The sequence below is a fragment of the Rana temporaria genome, chromosome 8 (assembly GCF_905171775.1).
Source record: "Rana temporaria chromosome 8, aRanTem1.1, whole genome shotgun sequence".
Lineage (NCBI taxonomy): Eukaryota > Metazoa > Chordata > Amphibia > Anura > Ranidae > Rana > Rana temporaria.
The window spans coordinates 160,745,405-160,770,965 of NC_053496.1; the positions used below are offsets into that span (position 1 = coordinate 160,745,405).

The window sequence follows — 25,561 nt, forward strand, 5'->3', positions numbered from 1 at the left end:
ATTAGGGTTGCCATCTCAACCCATTAAAACCAAAGTCAGGTAGGTATTTAGGGATGAGGCTGTTAGGATAGGTAGTGGGGAGATTTTTTTTTACCTTAATGCAGAGAATGCATTAACGTAAATAACCTTTAGACACTAGAACCACTTTGTACAGTATGGTTGCCCCTTCCACACTCACTTTCCTATGTTATAAGCGAAGCAGCTGGTAGTTTCTATTTTCTGTAAACTCAAGGAGACCTTTAAAGACTTGTCTTCATTTAGAAGGAAAATTCTATCACTAAGGCATTAAACAAAAGCACACTGCACACGTACAGTAGGTTTTTCTTCCACCAGTAGATTCCAGTTAAGGAAAGATAAGTTGTGGCGGGATAATGGGGTTTGGAATGGAGTTGCTAGTAGTAGTTGGACTTCCATGAATGGCTGGATACATAGGAGGAGCAGAAGCAGGGACAGGGTTTGGCATCAAAGTGTGAGGATAGACAGGCTGAACGTGTCTCGTCCAACATTCATTGTTGAATAGTAGTGCCTGCTGGAAACATAAAATAATAATACAGATTACAGTGGTAGTTTTCACTATATAAATTAAAAAAAGAGTAAGCAGATTGTGCACAGCGACTTCAGCATTCTGCATGCATCATGGCTATTTAAGTCTGAAAGTGTGTGATTAGGGATGAGCTTCGTATGTTCGATCGTTCGTCGAAATACGAACAAAACGGGTCGTTTGCGCCAAATTTGAGTTACGCTTCACAGACCATAATTCACTGCGGCATCGCTGGCTGATGATTGGCCAAGCATGCACTATGACCCACATGCTTGGCCAATCACAGCTTGCAAAAAACGGAGAGCCATAATTGGCCAAAGCCAGGGTGGCTTTGGCCAATTATGGCTCAGGGGGTTTAGTACACGCCCCACACTATAAAAGGCCGCCTGCAGGTCGGCCTTGTGTAGTTTGTTGCAGTGGTTAAGAGAGGACAGAGATAGTGTTATTTTTTGCAGGTAGATAGAGCAGGCAGGCAGGCTAGTCAGTTAATGTTACAGTGTGTAGAGGATATATATATACATTCCAGGTGTTGTACATATATTTATACACTGTATAGTTTAGCTAGATCAGTTCTTCCTAATTTACTGGCAGGCAGGTGATTGTGCTAGCTGCAGTATTCTTACGTGGTGTATTGCCCGTGTCCTCTATAGCTACTTGGTGTGTACTGGCCGTGTGCTCTGTAGTTTGCACCTAAAGATTCAGGAGCAGTGATTTTAATGATGCTTAAATAAAAAAAAAAAAAAAGGAAATATTCCTTTAAATATTGTACCTGCTGGGTGTCTATAGTATGCCTGTGAAAACGTCTTTGAGAACCCTGGCCCTGAAAAAAACTACCGTTTTTAAAACTTTTTCCCATTGATACATGTTCCCTGGGGCAAGACCTGGGTTCTCAAAGACGTTTTACGACAATAACTTGCATATTAGGTTTTAAAATTAGCACTTTTGAATTCGAACGTTCGAGTCCCATAGACGTCAATGGGATTCTAAATGTTCGCGCAAACGGTCGGTCCGTTCGAAGGTTCTGTTGCGAACCGAAGGGGGGGTGTTCGGCTCATCCCTATGTGTGACCATGTTTTCCGAGTCTGGAACTACTGTACTTTTATGTATGGTCCCCGTTTTGCCCCTTAGTCTATGTCAAAGCTGTGCATAGATGTCATAAACAATTCTCCTCAACTTCCCTTCGTTCCTTAAATCTAGAGACAGCATAGTATGGTATTGGTTTAAAAAATAATTCAAGCTGGAGATTGTTAGATTAAGAGATTTAAAAATAGGAGGGAAGCCATTGAGAGTGGAGAATGTTTTAGAAATGATTGAATACAATTTTTTACTTCAAAAGGATACATATCCCTCTTTTTAATACTGTCATTTGGGACTATGAGTAATGAAAAATCTAAAAAGTCTAAAAGCAAACTCCTATTGTTCATTAAGCAGCAGGGCAGCTGATTGGCTAGGGACCAGGAAGCCAGTGGCAATCATTGTAGTAGTGGTGCCTACCACAGTTTTTTCCAGCTTCCAGAGGTATCGGTCAGGTATGACACATGCATTCAAGTTGGACCAATGTAATTATCCAAAAATATCAATTCCTAAACTTCAGCTTTAAGTTGTAACCAAAACAGGAATAGAGAGCAAATATTTTAAATTTGAACTTTTGTTCCCATGTCAACCATCTAGTAACAGATATCTCCTATTTTGGAGAGACTTCTTATTTCTTCATGTTTTGTCAGGACAGGAAATAAAGGTATTCTTCCCAATAGGACCTAGACTACCATATTTTTTTAACTGTATTTTTATTGAAAACAATTATCTTTGGTTGCTTTCTCCAAATATTAAGGTTCTAGAGTTTGTTTAGTCTAGGGGGCATGTAAAGGACCTTATTTTCTGCTCCATAAATACTTCTCTTCATTGAGCATACAACCACCTCCTTGGTCCGACAGGCTTCCTCCATTGAACTATTTTCCTAAGTAGCTGCTCCTCTTTGCTGGTTGTGTGGCCACCTCCTTGTTCCTGTAACCCCCCCCCCAACTGGATGACCTTTCCAAGTATTGGCTCCTTTTTGTTGGTTACGCATCTGGCCCATCGCTGATGTCATAACATACAATGCAGGACCAGCAGTACTGCACTGGACATGAGGGCATTGAGGGCCTACCCACATTCTGGAGCTGGAGAGGAATTGAAGTAAAATTCCTACTTTTTGGGTGCATGAAATAAGTTAAGGATTCTTTTGTTACATCCCCCTAGACTAAACATGCTTTAGACCCTTAGAAATTGGAGAGGGGATACCAAAATTAGATTTTTTTTAAAGCGGACCAGGATTCCACTTTAAACAATTTTGAGCTGAAGCAGGGGCGTACCTAAAGGGTTGCGACCTGACCCCATGCTGCAAGGGGCCCTACAGCAAGATATCCATATTTTTCCTTCTGCCCTCTGTGTGTTCTCCAGCCACCCATGCTCTCTCCTAGCTCTCCCCCCCCCTCCGTCCCCTGCAGCTCTGCTGGATCCCCTCTCCCCTCTCTTGCCGGCTGCTGTCATGGGATCTGTCAGGTTGGAGAGTGGGAAAAGGGGCCAGTAAATGTGTATTTTTTTGGCCCCTTCCTTGTACTATGCTTTAGTTTGTAAATGAACGGGACGCTCTGTATAGGGATATTCCTGAGCCTTCATTCAGTGCAGATGAGGTTTCATAGATGGAGAGAGGGCTGTGTCCTCAATCTCCTTTCTCTGTCTCAAAGGTAGAACAGCAGAGGTCTGTTTAGACCCTTGGTATTCACTAAAACCTTCCAACGGAGCTTCCAAAAATGTTTAGAAAACAATTTAAAAAGTACCAGTGTAAAAAAATTAAAAATAAATAAATAAAAATATAAAATTAAAATAACAAAAATTAAAAAAACTACTGACACCAGTGGCAAAACTACCAGGGTCACAAAGGTTGCATTTGTCACCGGGCCCTGGTGTTCCGCCACTATGCTCACAGGGAAGGGGTCAGGGGGCCCTTCATGGTTTCTTGTACCAGGGCCCTGAAGGTTTAAGTTACTCCACTGAGCTGAAGATTTGCTTTCATTCAAGGACACCACTTTGTCTGTCGAACTAGAAGTAGAGTTATATAATGTAAACTCAATTTACTCTGTAAATTTCACCTATAAAGTATTCTCAAGCATTAATAATCAACGTGTCTTTCTGTGGTAGTGGTATTTGTTGCTTTGTGTAAAGAGGAGGAGAGAACAATTTTAAAAGAAAGAAAAGGCAGTAAACAGTTTAGAAAGCAAACCTTGTGGTGTAAATTTCCGTTGTCCAAATGTCCATTTGCACTCTAAGTGGTCTATTTATAAAAGAGTGATATGGATAAACTGCAGTCTTATTTTTACTTAAAAATATACTCTTAGGCAGGCCATACATGGCTCGAATTTCTAAAAAAAAAAATATTTTGAGAACCTTACCTAAGAATTCTTGTTTAAATTTCACACCATTAGTGGACTGCAGCAACAGCCAATTTCTGTGCAGCCATCTTATTTGAGTAATCAGACATGTTGGAATTTTGTTAGAAAAATGTATGATTTTCTAATCAATGATGGGAGAACCGTGTGAGAAATGTAATCGAAAAAGAAATGTGCATGTGCAGGAAAAGAACATTCCAATAAAGAAAAGAAGATTCCCAGCCATGAAAAAAAAAAAATCTATAGCAACAGGAGGTGAAATTGAAGGCTTGGTTGGTCGAATTTTGAAATCAATGGGTTAGATTCAGAAAGAATTTACGCCGGCGTATCTATTGATACGCCGCGTAAATTAAAATCTGAGCCGGCGTATCTTCTTTCTGTATTCAGAAAGCAAGATACACCGACATTAGCCTAAGATCCAACTGGTGTAATTCTCTTACGCCGTCGTATCTTAGGGTGCATTCTCACGCTGGCCGCTAGGTGGCGCTTCCGTAGTTTTCGGCGTAGAGTATGCAAATTACCTAGATACGCCGATTCACAAACGTATGTGCGCCCGGCGGTAGTTTTTTACGTTGTTTGTGTAAGGCTTTTTTCGGCCTAACGTTGCTCCTGCTTCTATGAGGGGCAAGCAATGTTAAGTATGGACGTCGTTCCCGCTTCAATTTTTGAATTTTTTACATCGTTTGCGTAAGTCGTTCGCGAATAGGGCTGGACGTAATTTACGTTCACGTCGAAACCAATACGTTGTTGTGGCGTACTTGGGAACAGTGCACACTGGGATATGTACACGGATGGCGCATGCACCGTTCGTACAAAACGTCAATCACGTCAGGTCATCATAGATTTACATAAAACACGCCCCCCTTCCACATTCGAATTACGCGCGCTTACGCCGGCCCCATTTACGCTACGCCGCCGCAACTTACGGAGCAAGTGCTTTGTGAATACTGCACTTGCTCCTGTAAGTTGCGGCGGACTTTTAAATAAAGTAAATATTCTTTGTACTGTAACTGTTATGTGTAATGCCACCACTTTCTTGTTTTCCATTAAGCAAATGGCAGCCTTGAGTATGTGTAAGAGTATATATATTGGCTTAGAACTCATCCCTTAATATCCACTCTTATGGCAATCCTCATTTAACATTTTATTAATTCCCAATTATTTTGGCAGTTATAAAATATGTTAGGTCCTGTCAATTAAGCTTGAGTGGCAAAGAGAAACTAAGAGAAACATAGCAAGATAGACAGAAGAAAAAGAAGTGTGAAAATGAGAAAAAAATGATAAGTGGTGGAGGGATGTCAAGAGAGAGAATCATTTAGATGTAATTCTAAAAAAAATAAGATGGTTAAGATGATATTTGATCACATTAATTACACCTAGCTCACCTGTGGTAAGGACTCAATGGATTTATAACTCAGAGCATGACAGCCAAAAGAAGACAACGAAACGGCCACGCAGAACTCCAGCAAGCTGACAATTATCAAAGATATTAAAATAATAATTCTGATGATCTGAAAAACAAAACAATATGACATAATTAAAAGCTCATCAAGTTTTAAAACAATTTCCCGCTTTTTGAATAAAAAATCAGCAGAGACATACAAGCAAATTAAATGACATTGATACATGGTTAGTCAGGTTGAAAAAAGTCCATCTAGTTCAACCAAAGGGGGAAAAAAATACATTGAAAACCTCCATATAAAATCATTGTGCAATTTATGCCAGCAACAACCGGATATTCCCTGGAGCAAAAATCTCTGGTGTTATTATAACCTATAAATGTTAACCTCCCTGGCAGTATGTTTATGTCAGATTTTTGATGCTGAAAGCATGGAAATTTGTCCAAACCAGAGTCTAGTAGACATCCTGGGTATGATAAAGTTTGAAACACAAAATCATAAATTATAATATAATAAATAACAATACATAATAATAAAATAAAACGACATTTTATTCAGTAAATTTTTGTCAATAATATAATCAAATCAAAAAAACATTTTTGTCCAAACAAGGATGCAATATTAGTAGTCATATTGCTTCAGTAATCCCGGGTATGATTCATTTTGAAACATGGGACTGCACAAAGTCCGACATCACAATCAGGACAATGGAACCTGGTTTCTCGTCAGATTTTCTTTCCACTGTCATCGCGCTTTGAGCAAAAAAACACGCACATCCTTGTGGGTGCTGGCTTTTTTCAGTTTGTGGAATGTAGTCCATGAAGTGACGACCAGTCAGGCGTTCCGGGTTGACAACGCCAGCAGCACGTAGTCCAGCTCTATTCCCAGCCGTTGGTGTTTGTTTGGTGGTTCAGAAAGATCATTTAGGCAACTTTCCAAAGTCAGCATGAACCACAGACTTGTCACTCTTTGTTTTTGAAGAATGTAGGTATTCCACTAGCATTGCTCAAGAAAATGCCTTATGATCTTATCGTAATACTTTTTTTGTTGTTTTCTCATTGCTGGATAAAACGTCATTGCTTGGCTGACTTTGTCAACACATCCCATGGTGTTGTTGTAGTCTATCACTACCTGTGGCTTCATGTCTTTTCCACCTTGTGTGCGTACCATGACAGTGGAGGTATTATGGATTGTACTCATTAGGCACACATCTTTTTTGTCACGCCATCGCAGTGCCATCATTTTGTCTTTCTGCCAGGCAACCATTTCTCCTGTCTTGAGCTTATTGCCAAAGATTGGCAGCATGTCACGTCAGTTAGCCCTAACGGTTCCATAGGCATCCGTGTTGTTCTTCAGAAGGAGTTCATAAAGTTCAGGAGATGTGTAAAAATTGTCTGAGCCATTGCTAAATCAGGGCTATTGTTCAACTACAATCAGTGAATACATGGAAGATGTTGCTATTCCATAATTACTGTTTTTTGGGCTGAATTTGGTTCACATAGCATAGCAACTCTTTGATGCCATGTATTGTATCCAGCTGAGCCTTCCCTTGTAGGCCATTAGACTTTCATCTATGCTGATGTCTCTATCTGGCACATAGCTCCATTGGAAATTCTTCTGAATTATTTGATTTACTTCCCAAATCTTCTTGAGTTTAGCTGCTGAATGAGTAGTCTCTTCAAATTGTTCATTGTTTCCAAAGTGCAAATACTTCATTATCAGGGAAAATTTGTACTCTGACATGACCGTGCAAAAGAATGGAGTAGTTAGTAATTTATTGGTTGTCCAATGTCACTTCTGCAGGGGTTTCCCTACCACTCCCTGAAGAATTATTAGGCCCAGAAATGTCCAAATGTCCTTTTTCGTCACTGGTTCCCACTTTCTGCTCCTTGAAAACATCTGATGCGTAGCAGCTTGTTGCTTTGGTACCGGTTTGTCTCTGTAACTATTTTTTTAATAACCTCATCGGCAAAAATAGTTGGAGGTATGCCAAGGGGTTGTCATCTTCAACATCCTTTTTAATACCAGATGCTCCAGTAAATGGCAATCTTGGGGGCGCTGCGTGATCTGTACCACAGTCAATAGAGCACCAAGTCCACACATCACTGAGCTCAGTTGCAGGATCATCGCTGAAATCACTTGACAAATGTCCCCACAAATCACTATCACTCAATTCTACAAGTGATTCTGTATTGCTATCGCTGTTTTCCAGCAAGTCATAAACCGCTTTTGATGTAGAGGCATGCTTTTTGGATGCTATGGTTGTTCTCGAGTTTCCATGCAGAAATTATGGTAAAACTGCAGGCAAGGGCACTGGACAAAGCACAGGGGGGAAAACTGAGGTCACATTTATTTGATACAGTAATGTAATCCAATAAGATTACAATGTATTGTGTGTGTTGTGTTTTACACATTTTATAACTGCCGTCGGTTCCACCCCCCTGCATCGCGACACTCGCAGGGAAGGGAAGCTGAAACACACAGAGCATTGGGCGGAAGACCTGGCAGCCGGACACAGTGGGAGTACATCGCGGGATCCCAGGGACAAGGTAAGTCACCTTTTTCAGGATCCAGCAATGCAATCCAGAGGGGTCTCTGGGTTACCACTAATGGTACTGAAATTTCCTCCCGCCGTACTAGCTAAGCAATGTTAGTGCTGCAATTTTTCCTGCTGAGCTATTGTGTTCTGACAGGGGGACTGCCGCCCTCGCCAGGACACATTAATCACAGTCATTGGCTGCCAGCACTGATCGGATGCTGGTTTTCCAGCATGTCCATTCAACAAAAGCTGGACATGCTGCTGTACACTGGCCGAATGTTGTCCGGTTTCTATTAAACGTATTGATATTCTACCCATGTTTTCTAGCCTTTAGGAATGCACCAGCTCTTTTTTTAAAACAATCAACTAATCTGGCCAGAACTGGTTCTTGAGGGAGACTATTCCACATTTTTACAGCTCTTACTCTGAAAAAGCGTTTCTGTATGTGAAGATTATTTTTTTTTTTCTTCTAGACTTCCACTTGTCCTCTGTGATGACCCAAAAGTGAATAACTCAACACCAAGTTCACTATATGGAACACTTTTAACGGAAACTGGCTTTCCTTTCCATAGAAGTCCAATACATATGTAGTTCTGACCCCCCAACAAAATATGAATAACCATCCATTATCCCATTCTATCAATTCGACTGACAACAGCTACTTGACAAAGCTGGCAAAGCATTCTTTGACTCCTGGGAGATAAGTTTTGCTCAGGTCTGCAGTGTTACGGTGGTATGACCACCCTAGAATTATATGAACTGTATGCATTGCACACGTATCGGTTTATAAAAAATATAATAACCCTGCACTTTCCTCAAATATAAAAATATTGAGCAGCAAACTTAAATAATGGCATGCACATCCACAGGAAATATAAGTAGAAAGATAAGTAGTGCTTATCCTTCCTAAAATCCTTCCACAATCTATACACCCAGGCCCGTCGGAACACAACAGGCAAAGCAAGCAACTGCTTGGGGCCCCGAGCTGGCCAGGGGCCCCAGCAGGACGGGCCCTTACCTTGCCGCTGTGCAGCCGCTTAGGGTGCCTATGTTTGTCCCTGGTCCTGTACAGTTTCAATGGAGGACACAGCCTGTCAGCCAGCGCAGCCACTGCATTTCCTGGACTGGTTGCTAGGGCCGCCCCGCTTGGCGTCTAGTAACCAGTGATGTCACTCACTATCAGACAGGTCAGGAGGGAAGCCCGCGCTTAGTGCTGCACAACTCTCTGGGGCCCCGCCTCTCCTCCGGCTCCCAGTGGCATTTAGCAGGGACTGGTCTTCACTCTCCATGTGATCTGAAGCTTTCCCAGGCAGCTGCACACTGGCTGCTAACTTCTCTCTCTCTCTCCCTCCCGCACTCCTTTGGGCATAACAGCAAGAAGAAGAACCGTGCTGGCAGTGAGTGAGTACACCTGATATATCACAGGGTTCCAGCCTGTCCCTGACAGATGCCTCTGATCCTTCCCACGCGTTCCTCCTTCCTCTCCCTGTGCTTGATAATGGAGGTGAAGTCCGCTCCAGCCAGCTACTGTCTCTGATGTTTTTACAATCACTCCACGGTGCCTCTCTGATACTCCCCGTGCTCTCCCCCCCTCCTCTACTTGGGCTTGATAACAGAGGTCACTGCAATGGCTCGTTTTTAGCCTCACAGACTGCACACCTCTTGTCCCTGCTTTCTCTGCATGCCTGGTTGCTGTGAATCTCCCTCAAACACCACAGTAGAAGAGGGGGCACATTAATGTCTGATTCACACTGCTGTAATGTCAAACATCACATGTGATTCGCACCTCACTGCTGTGCAAATCTCATGTGATGTCTGTGAGTGTTACCCTAAGGGGCTCTCTACCACTGGAGTTGTCTGTAGTTGTCTGATTTTTGTGCTGGAGCTATAGAATACTCAAAACTGGCTGTGTTGGAAAGGTTCTGGCTACAAACAGAGGCCCAGATTCAGGTACATTTGCACTCTATTTGCGGAGGCGCAGGGCAACGATTTTATTATTTTGCGCTGCCCTCGATTCACGGAGCAGTAGCTCCGTAAATTGCGAGGGCGCACCGGCAAAATTGCCCGGCGTAAGCGCGCGCAATGTAAATGATCCCGCCGGGGGCGGGAATCATTTAAATTAGGCGCGCTCCCGCGCCGAGCGTAGAGCGCATGCTCCGTCGGGAAACTTTCCCGACGTGCATTGTGGCAAATGACGTCGCAAGGACGTCATTTGCTTCAAAGTGAACGTGAATGGCGTCCAGCGCCATTCACGAATCACTTACGCAAACAACGTAGATTTCAAATTTCGCGACGCGGGAACGACGGGTATCCTTAGCATTGGCTGCGCCTGCTATTAGCAGGAGCAGCCTTACGCTAAGCACGCCGTACGGAAACGACGTAACTTGCGTACGCAGGGCCCGCGCAACAATTGTGAATCGGTGTTAGTATGCAATTTGCATACTATACACTGAGCACAATGGGAGCGCCCCCTAGCGGTCAACGCAAGAATGCAGCCTAAAATCAGCGTGGCATAAGAGCCTTATGCCACGCAGATTTTAGGCTGCAGTCGGCGTTACGATGTTCCTGAATCAGGAGCATTCGTAACGCCGCAAGCAAGTAAGCAATTGCACTGCGTAACCTATGGTTACACAGGCGCAATTGCTTCTTGAATCTGGGCCAGAGCACACAAGTACTGTACATAAGCTGACATGTTGTAACCTATCATTTAAAAAAAAATGTAATGTAGCGGGCGGGGAGGGGGTGTGTTGTCATATTCTGCTCCCTATCGCAGAATGCTGCGGAAGTCACGTGGCGGCCAACTGCGCATGCGCAATGCGCTCTAACGGCAAATGCGATGCGTTCCACAGGATTTACGACACTACACTCCAGTGAACCCATCACAATTTGTCACACGGAGCGGGAGAGAGAGAGAGAGACACACATTCAGAGCGACAGAGAAATAGAGATATAGAGATACTGAGATACATTCAGAGCGAGGGAGAAATAGAGATATAGAGATACATTTAGAGCGAGAGAGAGATCGTGTACATATATTGTATATAAGGGAAGTAATGCACATAGGGGAGGTAATCCCCTCCCTGAGCCCCGCTTCTCTCTCAGTATCTCTATATCTGTATCCCTCTCTCGCTCTGAATGTATCTCAGTATCTCTATTTCTCTCTCGCTCTGAATGTGTGTCTCTCTCTCTCCCCTCGCTCTGTGTATGCTAATATGTCACTTCCGTGACAAATTGTGATGGTTTCACTGAAGGGTAGTGTCGTAAATCCTGTGGAACGCATCGCACTTGCGGTTGGAACGCATTGCGCATGCGCAGTTGTCCGCCACGTGACTTCTGCAGCATTCTACGATAGGCAGCAGAATGTGACAATACAGGGGCCCCCAGGGGGTGGGGCATAAAAAGAACATAGGGAGGGAGGAGGGGGCCGGGGGATGTAAAAAGAACATGGGGGGGGTTGGGGGGCCTCCATGTCCATTTTGCTTGGGGCCCCCAAATTCCTTTAAACGGCCCTGTATACACCCAGGTGTCTTTAAAATCTTCAAAAGTTCTTCACATGCCACATCCATAAATAACACCTTCATAGAGCATAGAGCAGTTTACTAGAAATGCAGCCCTCTAATTTATAGAAGGCCAGGCAGCTCTTTAGACTCTCAAGAGTGACAGGAAATACTGTATATACTCGAGTATAAGCCGAGTTTTCAGCAAACTTTTGGTGCTGAAAATGCCCCCTCGGCTTATACTTGAGTCACCTTTTTGCACCTGATCTCCTGGACTTTAGGGACCCAGTACCGGCGGGTCCCTAAACTTGGCACACATGTAGCCCCACTCTTCCTCTACAAGTGTGCAAAGTTTGTTGTCCGGTGGACCTACGGCCGGGGAGCACCGGTTTTTCAAAGCCGGGCACCCCTTCAATAGACTCCCATGTTAAACGTCAGTCTAGTCATGGACACAGTAAGGCATGCACATGGACACAGTCAGGCAAAGGGAGGCACAGTGAGGCATGCAGATGGACACCCTAGGATCACTGCTGTCGTATCTATGCGCCGGACTCAGAAACTAAGATACGCCTGAAAATAGGCTTCATCAGACCGACGTAACTTGCCTACGCCGGCGTAGAGTGGGCGCATATTTACGCTGGACGTATTTGGCGCTCCCATTGATTTTCTATTCACATATGCAAATGAGGGAGATACGCCGATTCACGAGCGTACGTCCGTCCGACGCAGTGCGCTTAAAGTCATACGTCCGGCGGAAAGTTATGCCCCATAAAGGAGGTGTAACTCAGCAGCATCCATGCAAAGGGCTGCACCAGAGAACACAAGTCGACGTTTTTTACGTAGTTTACGTAGGACGTGAATATGACTAGGCGTAGGTTACGTTCACGCCGTAGGCAGTGATCCGACGTATCTTAGGCAGTTGTTCCGATATGATTGTGAGCATGCGCACTGAGATGCGCCCACGGGACGGCGCATGCGCAGTTGGCGATATGTATCTGTCTGGTGCTCGGCCCATCATTTACATGGGGTCACGCCTCATTAGCATGGCTCACGCCCACTTCCACTTATTCCAACTTACTCCTGAGAAACCCAGCGCAGATTTGGGAGGAAGTGCTTTGTGAATTCAGTGCTTGCCTCTCTGCGCTGCGTCGGCGTAGCATAAAGAAGATACGCTACGGCGCCAGTGTCTGTGAATCCGGGCCAAAGGGTTTTAATTAGGTTAAGGGTAGTATTTACCAATTACTGTTGGAGAAAGTATTTAGGATTAGGCCAAGTCTTGGTTTTATTAAAGAAGTCCACAGCACAGGAGGAAGGTTAATCTTGGTGGTATGTTTTGGAAGAAGCTTATACTAAGGTTTAGATTTAAGATTGGTGGTTAGAATTTCATTTTATCTTGATGCCCTCAAATGTATAGAAGCTGACCATATTTTATTTACGATCAGTGCAAAAAAATAATCATAACAAGAACACTCACCCATGTCTCAGCCACGTGGTCTACACAGGGAGTTAAAGCTGAATTATTACAGTCACTGGTAAAATCTGAAATGTCTGGAATGAGAAGAGCAAGCTCCAACGTGGATGTCAAAGAGCTTATAATGTTCATGGCCAGGCAAAATCCAATCTGTACAGAACACATAAAAAACAATGGGGTACCAAGCTGTGATCATTCTATGGATGGAGAATAATGTTCTTTAGAAAGTTCCATGACTTACCAGACAACTAGACTCGCGGTTTCCAGCAGCGACAGACAGAGAGCCTGAAATGATATACTAGGAAGAAGAATACAGATTTGTTTATAATGAGCTGAAAATCAGGGTGATTTATTTTCCATCTGTAGTAATTATTTCCCTCAATTATTGCATCTTTACTTTTATATTAAAGTTCTGTCACCAGCATGAATTGAGCACAGCTAACCTAGGAAGACTTCCCTGAAATAGAAACACTAAACACCTTTAAATGTTGGAAAATTTCGTCCATATACAGATCAAATAAAGTTTATTCATTGAACCATGAATAACATTAAATAATCACGGTATTACAACAGTAAAGCTCTTATGCCGCGTACACACGGTTGTTTGTCCAAAAAACAAAGTTTTTCCAACTTCATCACTAAAAACGATGTTTCCCACACACCATCGTTTAAAAAAAATGATGAACAAAGTGCGGTGATGTACAACACGTACGACGGCACTCTGAAGGGGAAGTTCTATTAGCCTTTGGGCTGCTTTTAGCTGAGTCCTTGTTAGTAAAAGACGATTTGCGCTTTTTTGTCTGTTACAGCGTGATGAATGTGCTTACTCCATTATGAACGGTAGTTTTACCTGAACGAGCTCTCCCGTCTCATAACTCGCTTCTGGGCATGCGCGGGTTTAATACTTTGTTTTAGCCCACACACGATCATTTTTTAAAAAACTACATTTTAAAAAACAACATTAACCCCTTAACGCCCGCCGCACGACTATATACGTCCGCGCACAATGGCACGGACAGGCAGAAGGACGTATATATACGTCCCTGCCTAGACGCGGGTGGGGGGTCCGATCGGGACCCCCCCCCGCTGCGTGCAGTGGGCGGATTCCCTCGGGGAGCGATCCGGGACGACGGCGCGGCTATTCGTTTATAGCCGCTCCGTCGCGATCGCTCCCCAGAGCTGAAGAACGGGGAGAGCCGTATGTAAACACGGCTTCCCCGTGCTTCACTGTGGCGGCACATCGATCGTGTCATCCCCTTTATAGGGAGACACAATCGATGACGTCAGACCTACAGCCACACCTTCCTACTGTTGTAAACACACACTAGGTGTAGCCTAAAACGTTCAGCGCCCCCTGTGGTTAACTCCCAAACTGCAACTGTCATTTTCACAATAAAGAATGCAATTTACATGCATTTTTTGCTATGAAAATGACAATTGTCCCAAAAATGTGTCAAAATTGTCCGAAGTGTCCGCCATAATGTCGCAGTCACGAAAAAAAAACGCTGATCGCCGCCATTAGTAGTAAAAAAAAAAAAATTAATAAAAATGCAATAAAAATATCCCCTATTTTGTAAACGCTATAAATTTTGCGCAAACCAATCGATAAACGCTTATTGCGATTTTTTTTACCAAAAATAGGTAGAAGAATACGTATCGGCCTAAACTGAGGAAAAAAAAATTTATATATGTTTTTGGGGGATATTTATTAAAGCAAAAAGTAAAAAATATTGCATTTTTTTCCAAATTTCCGCTCTATTTTTGTTTATAGAGCAAAAAATAAAAACCGCAGAGGTGATCAAATATCACCAAAAGAAAGCTCTATTTGTGGGGAAAAAAGGACACCAATTTTGTTTGGGAGAAACGTCGCACGAGCGTGCAATTGTCTGTTAAAGCGACGCAGTGCCGAATTGTAAAAACGCCTTTGGGCATTTAGCAGCATATTGGTCCGGGGCTTAAGTGGTTAAAAAATGCAGCATGCTCGAATTTTTTTTTTTGTCGTTTATCAGAAGCCGAAAAACGATGTGAAGCCCACACACGATCATTTTAAATTACGTTTTTAAAAACGTCGTTTTTTTTCATGCCGAAAAATTACCGTGTGTACGTGGCATTAGGCCCCCTTTTAGTAAACTATGTTGAAGACGAAGATCCATACCAGACACTTGACATACATAACCATCTCAGTAGGCACACAGGTCAATGAACCTGTGCATTCAAAGGTTGAGTTACACTACACCATTTCGGCACTACAACCTGCAAACATGTGACATTAGCCCTTATACGGGTTAATAAATTGGTGACCGTTGACAATAAATCAAGTGGTCATGAAGCTCCAGATTTATAATCAGCCTTCTTTTATGTACCACCAAGGACCTGCCTTCCACCCCCCTGGGACAAATAAATATTAGTCCTTTCAATATGAATGCCAACCACACTCTTGTCTAATTGCCTCTTAACCATTAACCAATCCACCAACGTGTTCCTCTTCCCTACACCTTTAAATCAATGGTAGGGGGACTCGATACTAAAGCCTCGTACACACAATCTGATTTTTGGCCAACCGAGCGTCAGACTTTTGTCCAAAGGGCATGTGCCTGAATTTTGTCTTGCATACTAATGGGTGCAAAATCTGGTGCAGCTGTGCATGGTATCCAGATTCTAGCTTCAGCTTATTCAATTAAGCTTTGACAAAAATCCTGGAAGATGATTAGTTTCTATGCAGAGCTCCACTAGAATTTGCACTCTCCAGTTTTTGTAAATCTATATACTATATTCTGACAATGGCTCATTTCCAACATGCCCCTTTAATAGAAGTCCAACATTCGATTGACATCTGTTGAGCAGGAACAGTCACACACTAATTGAAATTTGTCGGGTCCATGCCTTGATTAGTGTATGGCCTGCTATATTTGAATTGACAAAAAGTGGTGCTAAGTTTTAACAAGAACAGTTTCACATTGTCAAGTTAATACTTGGTCAATTTGTTTGAAACTGGCGGAACTGGTTCAACAAGCCAAATTACAAATGTTTGGGTCTTATCAGACTAGTTTCCTAAAAGCTAACAATTATATATATATATATATATTTAAATTAGCACAATGGACGGCATGTGCATTCAAAGCAAAGTGTCACAAGAGCTACTCACTTAGTTAAAATCCAAAGTCCTCTGCCCCCACAATACCCCTGTAACCGTAATCTTACGGCAGTGTGTTGGTAATATGAGCCGCTGGACCTGTCATAGGCACTAATCACAAGTGTTGACTATGTCCGCCCTTTCTGTCTCCCTCCTCCATTCCTAGAAGCTGTATTATAGCTTTCATCAATGAAAAACAAACTGTGAATAGAGGAAGTTGACCTTTTATTCATGCATCCTTCCTCCATTCATAGAGAAGCTTCTATCAGGGCACAAATTAAAGGCCCATGTAGCTTTGTGTGTAATTGCCATCATCACCTTTGTATACTGATTATGATTAACCCCTTTTTGGGATTTTTAAGGCAATTTAAAGAAGAGACATTTTATATTGTTTGTTTAAAAAAATCTTTATTTTCTATATTAAATACCTGTTAGTTATTTGTAAAAAAAAATATATATACATAATATTCCAAAATTGTGTTCATCACAATTTAATCTTTTTACATTATCATGCAATGTGATGGACACAATTTTGGAATATTATGTACACTGTATATTGTCAACACTTATTTTACAAATAACTAACTTTTTATTCAATATGAAAAATAAAGTTCATTATTTTTAAACAAACAATAAAAAATGTCTCTTCTTTAAATTGCCTTAAAAAACCTGACAAAGTGGTTAACCATGATCAGCTTCTAGAGAGGATGGAAAGTGCGGACATATAGCTGGATTCAGGTAGATGTGTGTAATATTACGGCGGCGTATCGTATTTACGCTACGCCGCCGTAAGTCAGAGAGGCAAGTGCTGTATTCACAAAGCACTTGTCTCCTAAGTTACGGCGGCGTAGCGTAAATGGGGCCGGCGTAAGCGCGCCTAATTCAAATGAGGATGAGGGGGCGTGTTTTATGTAAATGGTTGGTGACCCGATGTGATTGTAATTTTTTACAAACGGCGCATGCGCCGTCCGTGTACATATCCCAGTGTGCATTGCTCCAAAGTATGCCGCAAAGGACGTATTGGTTTCGACGTGAACGTAAATTACGTCCAGCCCCATTCACGGACGACTTACGCAAACGACGTAAAATTTTCAAATTTCGACGCGGGAACGACGGCCATACTTAACATTGACTAGGCCAGCTATTTGTTCGACTAACTTTACGTCGGAAAAAGCCATATGTAAACGACGTAAAAAAAAATGCGCCGGGCGCACGAACGTTTGTGAATCGGCGTATCTAGTCATTTACATATTCTACTCCACCTAGCGGCCAGCGGAAAAATTGCACCCTAAGATACAACGGCGTAGGAGACTTACGCCGCTCTTATCGTAGCCTAATTTAAGCGTATCTGGTTTCCAGAATACGCTTAAATTAACGCCGGCGTAGATTCAGAGTTACGCCGGCGTATCAGTAGATTTAATCTTTCTGAATCCAGCTAATAGTTAACACTTCTTGACAAATGCCTACAACAGATGCAGTGCTCACATTAACCCCCCTGTGGCACTGGCAGATTACAGGTATGGGGGGGTGGGGCACAGAACATTTGATTTAAACTAGCAGCCAGCAGCACAAAGAACACTTGAATGCAAGTATAGTCCCTTGTGCTGATTAAGATAAAAAAAACTCCTTCCTTGTAAAGTGGATGTAAACCCAATTTATGAAAGTCGAGCTGGGAACGAATATCTGCAGTGTTTTCTTCTCTCTCTCCAAAGCTGTTTTCAGCCTGATAACTTCTGACAAGTTCTCCTAGAGGGGAGATAAAAGCAGCTTGAAGTTTGTAGGGGAGGTTTATATAGTGTGAGTGCTGCTCCTTTCAGAGTAGAGCTCTCCACATTACTTCCTTCCCTTGCCTATGTGTGGGTGTGTGCCTTTCCTCCAATCAGCCGTCTTGGCCATATGCCAATAATCCACTCCCAATGCTGAACAGAAAGTGAAAATCTGTAACATGTGCACTTTCTAAAGAATATATAAAGATGAAAACAGCAGATATACATGAAAAAATTATGTAGGGAGATTTGTTTCATCCCTGTGTATCATCTGAGGCTGTTCACTTCACTGGGGGAAGTGAGGTTTTACATCCACTTTAATGCATTCAAATACAACACCTTCCGTGTGCAGCCCCATCTAGATCCAACGATGTTACAGAATTCTCTCGGCTGTCCAGGACTCCCCTCCTCATTGGCTTAGAGAGCAGCATGACGACATTGGATCTCGCTGCCATCAAATTCAGTCAGCCAATGAGGAGAGAAAGTGGCGGGGTCGGGCCATGGCTCTGTGTCTGAATGGACACAGGGAGCTGTGGCTCTGCTTGGGTGTCCCCATAGCAAGCTGCTTGCTGTAGGGGCACTCAACAGGAGGGAGGGGCCAGGGTCACCGAAGAGGGACCCCGAGAAGAGGTGCTCTGTGCAAAACCACTACACAGTAGACATGTGCATTCGTTTTCGTCCAAATGCATTTTCGTCCAAATTTCAGATATTTTCGTTATCGTTTTAACAAAACGAAAACGAACGCACAGAATACGAAAACCGAAAGATCCGACATAAACTAATTCTTTACTTTCATTTTCATTGGTCGAATGTGCCTAACCTTAATGTGGAGCTCCACCCTAAAAGTGGAACTCCCGCTGATCAGAACCCTCCCCCCCTCCGGTTTAACATTTGACACCTTTCAGAGGGGGGGGGTGCCTCCCGTCCCACCCCCCGTTGTGTAATATTTTTTTTTCAGCAGACATCCGCTTTAACTCTATTAGTCCAAGATTATTCTACATAGAGAAAAGATTCAACATTATAGAGAGGAAAGATTCAACATTATAGAGAGAAAAGATTGCTGCTGGAATTGGGTGGGGGAAGTAAAATAAAAATAATGATGATGATGAATGTTATTGGCTGATTGTAACCAAAGAGGAGGAGCAGTAAAATAGCTAGAACTAACTTGACAATTCAACATGAACGACAAAGATTCCACAAAACATACAAATGTCAAATCTGTCATTGAAGAATTATGGTGTCTGTTGATAATTCTAAGAAGATTCGACGGAGCAGCTAAACTGTACGACGCCACAATCGTACATTTCCAATCAAATGCTCGGCCCATAGGCTATAGAAAAATTCTAATGTTGGTTGACTAGTAATAATAATTAATAAATATAATTATTACTAGTGTCATACTGTACAACATTAGAATTCTACTATAGCTTGTAGGCGGAACATTCGTCTGGAAATGTACCATTGCGGTGTCGTACAGTTTCGCTGCTCCGTCAAATCTTCTTTGAACATTCGACAGATTGCCTTCAATGACAGATTCAACCTTAATTCGTTCGGATTTTCAGACGAATGCAATTTCCAACAAAAAACAAAGTAAATAAAAACGAATTTCGGGAGTAACTAAATAAATTTATTTTTTCGGACGAAAACGAAATTCCGAAACGAAATATTTCAGTGTGCACATGTCTACTACACAGAGCAGGTAAGTATAACATGTTTGTTATTTTTAACAAAAGAAAACAAGACTTTAAAGTTGGGCATTATTAATAAAAGTGATAATAAAGTGTCTCATTAACTCCAGATTTTACTTACGAGAACGGGTCCCCAGAAAGGAATGCCACTGTTTATGGTAAAGTTTGTATAGCTGAAGAAGGACACAAAGTAGAGGATCGCCCCAAGTGAGATCTGTATGAAGGCCGCTGAAATCTGTAAAGTCTGAAAAGGAAACATCATGCCAAGTTATAAATAGCCAAAGGAATTTGATTGAATTAGGCTTCATTCACATCAGTGTAAAGAACCGACATTTGCCTCCCATTAATAATGACTTACAAAGGCTTTGAAAAAAAGTGCCTGATTTACTAAATATTTATCAAATGGTCTGGTACATACAAGGTGTTTGCGTTTTTGTACATTGATTTTCATCTGTCCCTCAACAATTGGCAGGCATTACAACTTGCAGAGCTTGCCAAATGCCTTATTTCAAGTCAATGTAGGCATTTCAGTTTTTACACTCAATGTCCTCAAATTTCTCACTGGCATGTGTAACCTGAATTTCTCCTGTCCTCGATGTTCAGTAGAGGGAGATGAGATGAGATAACCTCTACTATGTGATAGAATGTGTGCAAATTATTTAAAACATTTATTGCATCTACATCAAATTCTATATAGTTGGGGAAATAATTATTTGATCCCCTGCAGATTTTTTAAGTTTGCCCACTTACAAAGAAATGAAGTGTCTATAATTTTTTATCATAGGTGTATTTTAAACGATAGAGACGGAAAATCAACCAAAAATTTTGAAAAATAAAACATGATGCAAATGTTATAAATTGAGTTGCAGTTCAGTAAAAAAAAAGCACTTGATCCCCTACCAACCAAGTCCTATCAAGACACCTGCCCATAGAATGTCTTTCTCCCATTTAAACCTCACTATCATGGGCAAAGACCAAAGAGCTGTCAAAGGAAGTCAGGGACAAGATTGTAGACCTGCATAAGTCTAGAATGGGCTACCAGGCCATCAGCAAGAAGCTTGGTGACAAAGAGTTGATTATTTACAAATGGAAGAAATACACAATAACCATTAATTGCCCATGGTCTGGAGCTCCATGCAAGATTTTGCCTCATGGGGTAACGAAGATCACGAGAAAAGTGAGGGGTCAGCCCAGAACTACATGGTAGGAGCTTGTGAATGATCTCAAGGCAGTTAGGACCACTATCATCAAACAAACCATTCGTAACCCAATACGCCACAATGGGTTGAAATCCTGCAGCGCCCACAAGGTCCACCTCCTCAAGAAGACACATGTACAGGCCCGTCTAAAGTTTGCCAATGAACATCTAAATGATTCAGAGAAGAAATTGGAGATAGTGCTGTGGTCAGATGAGACTAAAATTAAGCTCTTTGGCATGAACTCGACTCACAGCATTTGGAAGAATAAAAATGCTAACTATGACCCTAAGAACACCATCCCTACAGTCAAACACAGAGGTGAAAACATGATTCTTTGGGACTGTTTCTCTGCTAAAGGTACATGTTGACTATGTCACATTAAGGGGCAAATGGACGGGGCCATGTATTGTAAAATCTTGGATGAGAACCTTTTTCCCTCAGCCAGAACATTGAAGATGGGTCATGGATGGGTCTTCCAGCATGACAATAACTCAAAACATACCACCAAGGCAACAAAGAGTGGCTCAAGAAGACGCATATTAGGGTCATGGAGTGCCCTAGCCATTCTCCAGACCTTAATACTATAGAAAATTTATGGCGGGAGATGAAACTTCAATTTGCTCAGCTACAGCCAAGAAACCATAAGGATTTAGAGCAGATCTGTAAAAAAGAGTGGACCAAAATCCCTCCTGAAATGTGTGCAAACCTGGTAATCAACTACAAGAAACGTCTGACCTCTGTGCTTGCCAACAAGGGTTTCTGCACCAAATACTAAGTCATGTTTTGCTTGGGGATCAAATACTTACTTTACTCACTGAACTCAATTTATAACATTTGTATCATGTGGGTTTTTTTTTCTGGATTTTTGGTTGATATTCTGTCTCTAATTTTTATCATAGGTGTATTTTAAATGATATAGACCCTTTGGTCCAGATTCACGTAGGAGAGCGTATATTTAGTTGGGCGCAGCATATCCTATTTACGCTACACCGCCGCAACTTAGACAGGCAAGTGCAGTATTCACAAAGCACTTGCTCAGTAAGTTGCGGCGGCGTAGCGTAAATCGGCCGGCGTAAGCCCGCCTAATTCAAATGTGGAAGAGCTGGGCGTGTTTTATTAAAATGAGCCGTGACCCCATGCAAATGAAGTGCCGATCGTACGGCGCATGCTCAGTATCACGTCGAATTTACTCCATAAGATACGCCAGGCCCAATGCCTGTGACGTGAACGTAACCTAAGCACAGCCCCATTCACGTACGACTTACGTAAACGACGTAAAAAGATACGCTTGCCGACGTCAATACTTTGCATTGGCTGCACTTCATATAGCAGGGGTAACTTTACGCCGGACGTAAGCCTAACGTAAACGGTGTAGTGAGCGCAAGTACGTTCGTGAATCGGCGTATTTACCTAATTTACATATTCAACGCATAAATCTACGGAAGCGCCCCTTGCGGCCAGCGTAAATATGCACCCAAGATACCGCAGCGTAGGAGACTTACGCCGCTCGTATCTTGGCCAAATCTATGCGTAACTGATTCTAAGAATCAGGCGCATAGATACGACAGCTCACATTCGGACTAACGACGGCGTACATGGAGATACGCCGTCGTACGTCCACTGTGAATCTGGCCCCTTGTTACTTTGTAAGTGGGCAAGCTTACTAAATCTGCAGGGGTTCAAATAATGTTTCCCCACTGTAACTAATATGGTTAGACTATTACATATTGTACCCTGCATACATGTATTTATACCCTGATTAGGAAATATAAACTCAAGAAAGACAATGGGGGAAATATAATAAAACTGATGCACCACTTTTCTGACGTTAATTGGCCCTGTCAATGTGTTGCGCCTAATTCAAGAAACATCTGCAACAGTTTTGGTTCTGACAATAACAATAACAATAACAATAATGCGCCAAATTCTGGCATTTCTAATTTGCTCCACTTCTACATTGTGGCGCAACACCTGTGCCAAATTCTAAATAAAATTCCAACAGTTCGTATCTTACAAAAGAAAAAGCTAATTAAGACCAACTTTCTTTTGGCATACAGAGACAGATTTGGCAAAAGTGTCTTGCATTCATTCTAAAAGAGGCGCAGCGGTCCAGGGATTTTATAAGCGTATACATAATTCCAGGGAATATTTATAAGTTTATATAATCAATTCAATCAATTTTTTACAGAGAACAGGCATTTTCAGAGAGGGCTTCCTTTTAGTAAAGCCCCTTTACAGCTTCTATTGTGCATCTGTTTCACTGTGACTCACCCCCAGAGCTTTTGGTTGTCCATTTAGAAATACCTTGAAATATGTTTTCGTACTTGCAGGTGGATTTATTAAAGGTGTGCTCCACTGGGGGGACAAAACAAAGGGTACTCGAACAGCATTTAGAGCTATGGCCATTGTCAATATGTCCTAAAAGAGGAAATCAAGATATTGTTAAGTAAACAAAACTTGTTATTATGCATAAAGGTAATGTTAATTAGACATGTGCACTACCGAAAAATGTGTTTAGTTTTGTTTTCGTTTCCTTTGTTTGTTTGTTTTTTCGTTTATCGGATCATCCGTTATGATCAGCATTCATTACTTTGGATGCATACGTAGTTCCTTTCCATTTGTTTAGATGCAGCATTTGTTACTTCGGATAATTAGTAACTTTGGATGCATAGGGCCAGATTCACAAAGAATTGCCCTGGCGCAGCATATCAGAGATACGCTACGCCGCCGTATCTTACCTGGCGGAATTTCGAATCCAGGAAGATTTCGCGCCGTAAGTTACGGCGGCGTAGTGTATTTCTCGGCGCATATTTCAAATTGGGCGGGTAGGGGGCGTGATTCATTTAAATGAAGCGCGTCCCCGCGCCGATTTAAATGCGCATGCTCCGTTTCGAAATTTCCCGCCGTGCTTTGCGCGAAATGACGTCGCACCAACGTCATTTTTTTGAACGTAGACGTGAGTTACGTCCTTTCCTATTCACGGACGACTTACGCAAAAAAAAAAAATAATAATTTGACGCGGGAACGACGGCAATACTTTAACATGGCAAGTCTATCTATACGCCACAAAATAGCAGCTTTAACTATACGCCGGGAAAAGCCGACTAGCGACGACGTAAGAGAATGCGACGGCCGCGCGTACCTTCGCGGATCGACGGAAAAAGCTAATTAGCATACCCGACGCGGAAAACGACGCAAACTCCACCCAGCGGGTCGCCGAAGTATTGCACCTACGATCCGAAGGCGTACGAAGCCGTACGCCTGTCGGATCGAAGTAAGAAGCCGTCGTATCTTGGTTTGAGGATTTAAACTAAAGATACGACACGGAAAATTTTAAAGTACGCCGGTGTATCAGTAGATACGCCGGCGTACTCTCACTGTGATTCTGGCCCATAATTCGTAACTTTGGATGCATTTGTATACGTTATGTTCACTAACAGTTACTTTAGCCAAATTTGAAAGGAAATTCCAAATTTGAAAGGAAATTCCAAATTTGAAAGGAAATTCCCATAAAAATGTAAATCTAATCTATACCAATTAGCTGCTATGGCAAAGAGACCTGAATAGGAGAATTACTGACTTCAGCTATTTTGCCTATAATTTAATAGTTAATAATAATAATAATAATAATAATAAAAACTATAATAATAGTTAATAATTATAATAGAAAATACGAAAAAAAAGATGCAAATTTACTTGTTTTGTTAAACTCGTAGTTTGAATCGTTTTTCGTTCTTTCGGATTTTTGTATTTTCGTTCTTTCGAGTTTTCCTTCTTTTTGACAATTCATTCCCATATGCATTCATCAAAAAAGTATTTTTTGTTCATTTGGATGGTTCAGAATGAACGAATATGCCAAATTTCATTCAACACCAAATTTGTAACTAAATTGCACATGTCTAATGTTGATATATTCCTAAATTATTATACAATAATGCATTTTATTGTATGGCTTTATAATATGAACCACTAGATGGCAAGAATGCTCCACATATAATAACATATACAATGCTATTTTTTATTTATGCTATTATTTTTGTTATAATAAAGCCTTGCGTGTTTTTTTTCTTTTTACATTAAATATCAAAAGTGTTGCACATTCAAATAAAAAAAAAAAAAATGTATGTTTCTCTATAATAATAAAATTTCTCAATGCATTTTAAAAACTGACCACAAGATGGCAACGATGTCTCATTATATAATTTTCTTTGGTACAATTTAGAAGTGAGATGTATTACAAAGCTTTAACACTGTCCTCATGGCCCACTTAGGCCCCGTACACACGACCGAGTTTCTCGGCAGAATTCAGCCAGAAACTCGGTTCAGAGCTGAATTCTGCCGAGAAACCCGGCCGTGTGTACACTTTCGGCCGAGGAAGCCGACGAGGACCTCGGCGAGGAAATAGAGAACATGTTCTCTATTTCCTCGTTGTTCAATGGGAAATTTCAGCTCGCCGAGGTCCTCGGCGGCTTCACAAGGAACTCGACGGACAAAACGATGTGTTTTGCCCGTCGAGTTCCTCGGTCGTGTGTACGCGGCCTAACAGGTCAGGTTTGCAAGATAACTGAAATACATCACAGGTGATATCATTTGCTGCTCAGTGATTGCAGTATTCTAGTCTGCATCTCCCCCAAGGTAATGCATAAAATCTGGCCTGTTAGTGGGCCCTGCAGGACAGGGTTGATGACCACTGCTTTAACACATAATTGTGAGTAATATGTAAAAGACAGGGGTGACGAAATTGTTTAATAGTAGGTGAGGTTGAAAAAAGACACAAGTCAATCAAGTCCAACCTATGTGTGTGATCATATGTCAGTATTACCTTGTAAATCCCTGTATGTTGTGATCGTTCAGGTATTTATCTAATAGTTTTTTGAAACTATCGATGCTCCCCGCCGA

General features: G+C 41.9%; 1 protein-coding gene across 1 annotated transcript; it reads right to left on the reverse strand.

The window, feature by feature from the left end:
• Positions 1 to 152: 152 nt before the first annotated feature.
• LOC120910724 (membrane-spanning 4-domains subfamily A member 4D-like) lies at positions 153 to 25,518 on the reverse strand. The gene is made up of 7 exons (XM_040322461.1): positions 25,485 to 25,518; positions 22,934 to 23,080; positions 19,585 to 19,707; positions 13,118 to 13,174; positions 12,880 to 13,026; positions 5,355 to 5,480; positions 153 to 529 (listed from the first exon to the last, which is right to left on the reverse strand). The coding sequence occupies exons 2-7, from the start codon at positions 23,066 to 23,068 to the stop codon at positions 344 to 346; spliced, it is 774 nt and encodes a 257-aa protein (XP_040178395.1). The 5' UTR covers positions 23,069 to 23,080; positions 25,485 to 25,518; the 3' UTR covers positions 153 to 343.
• Positions 25,519 to 25,561: the final 43 nt, after the last annotated feature.

Coding starts and splice junctions, on each gene's coding strand:
- LOC120910724 (XM_040322461.1), bottom strand. CDS start 23,068: ATGGCCATAGCTCTAAATGCTGTTCGAGTACCCTTTGTTTTGTCCCCC. Junction 5,481..12,879: donor ACCACGTGGCTGAGACATGG/GTGAGTGTTCTT, acceptor TTTGTTTTTCAG/ATCATCAGAATTATTATTTT. Junction 530..5,354: donor CCATTGAGTCCTTACCACAG/GTGAGCTAGGTG, acceptor TTATGTTTCCAG/CAGGCACTACTATTCAACAA.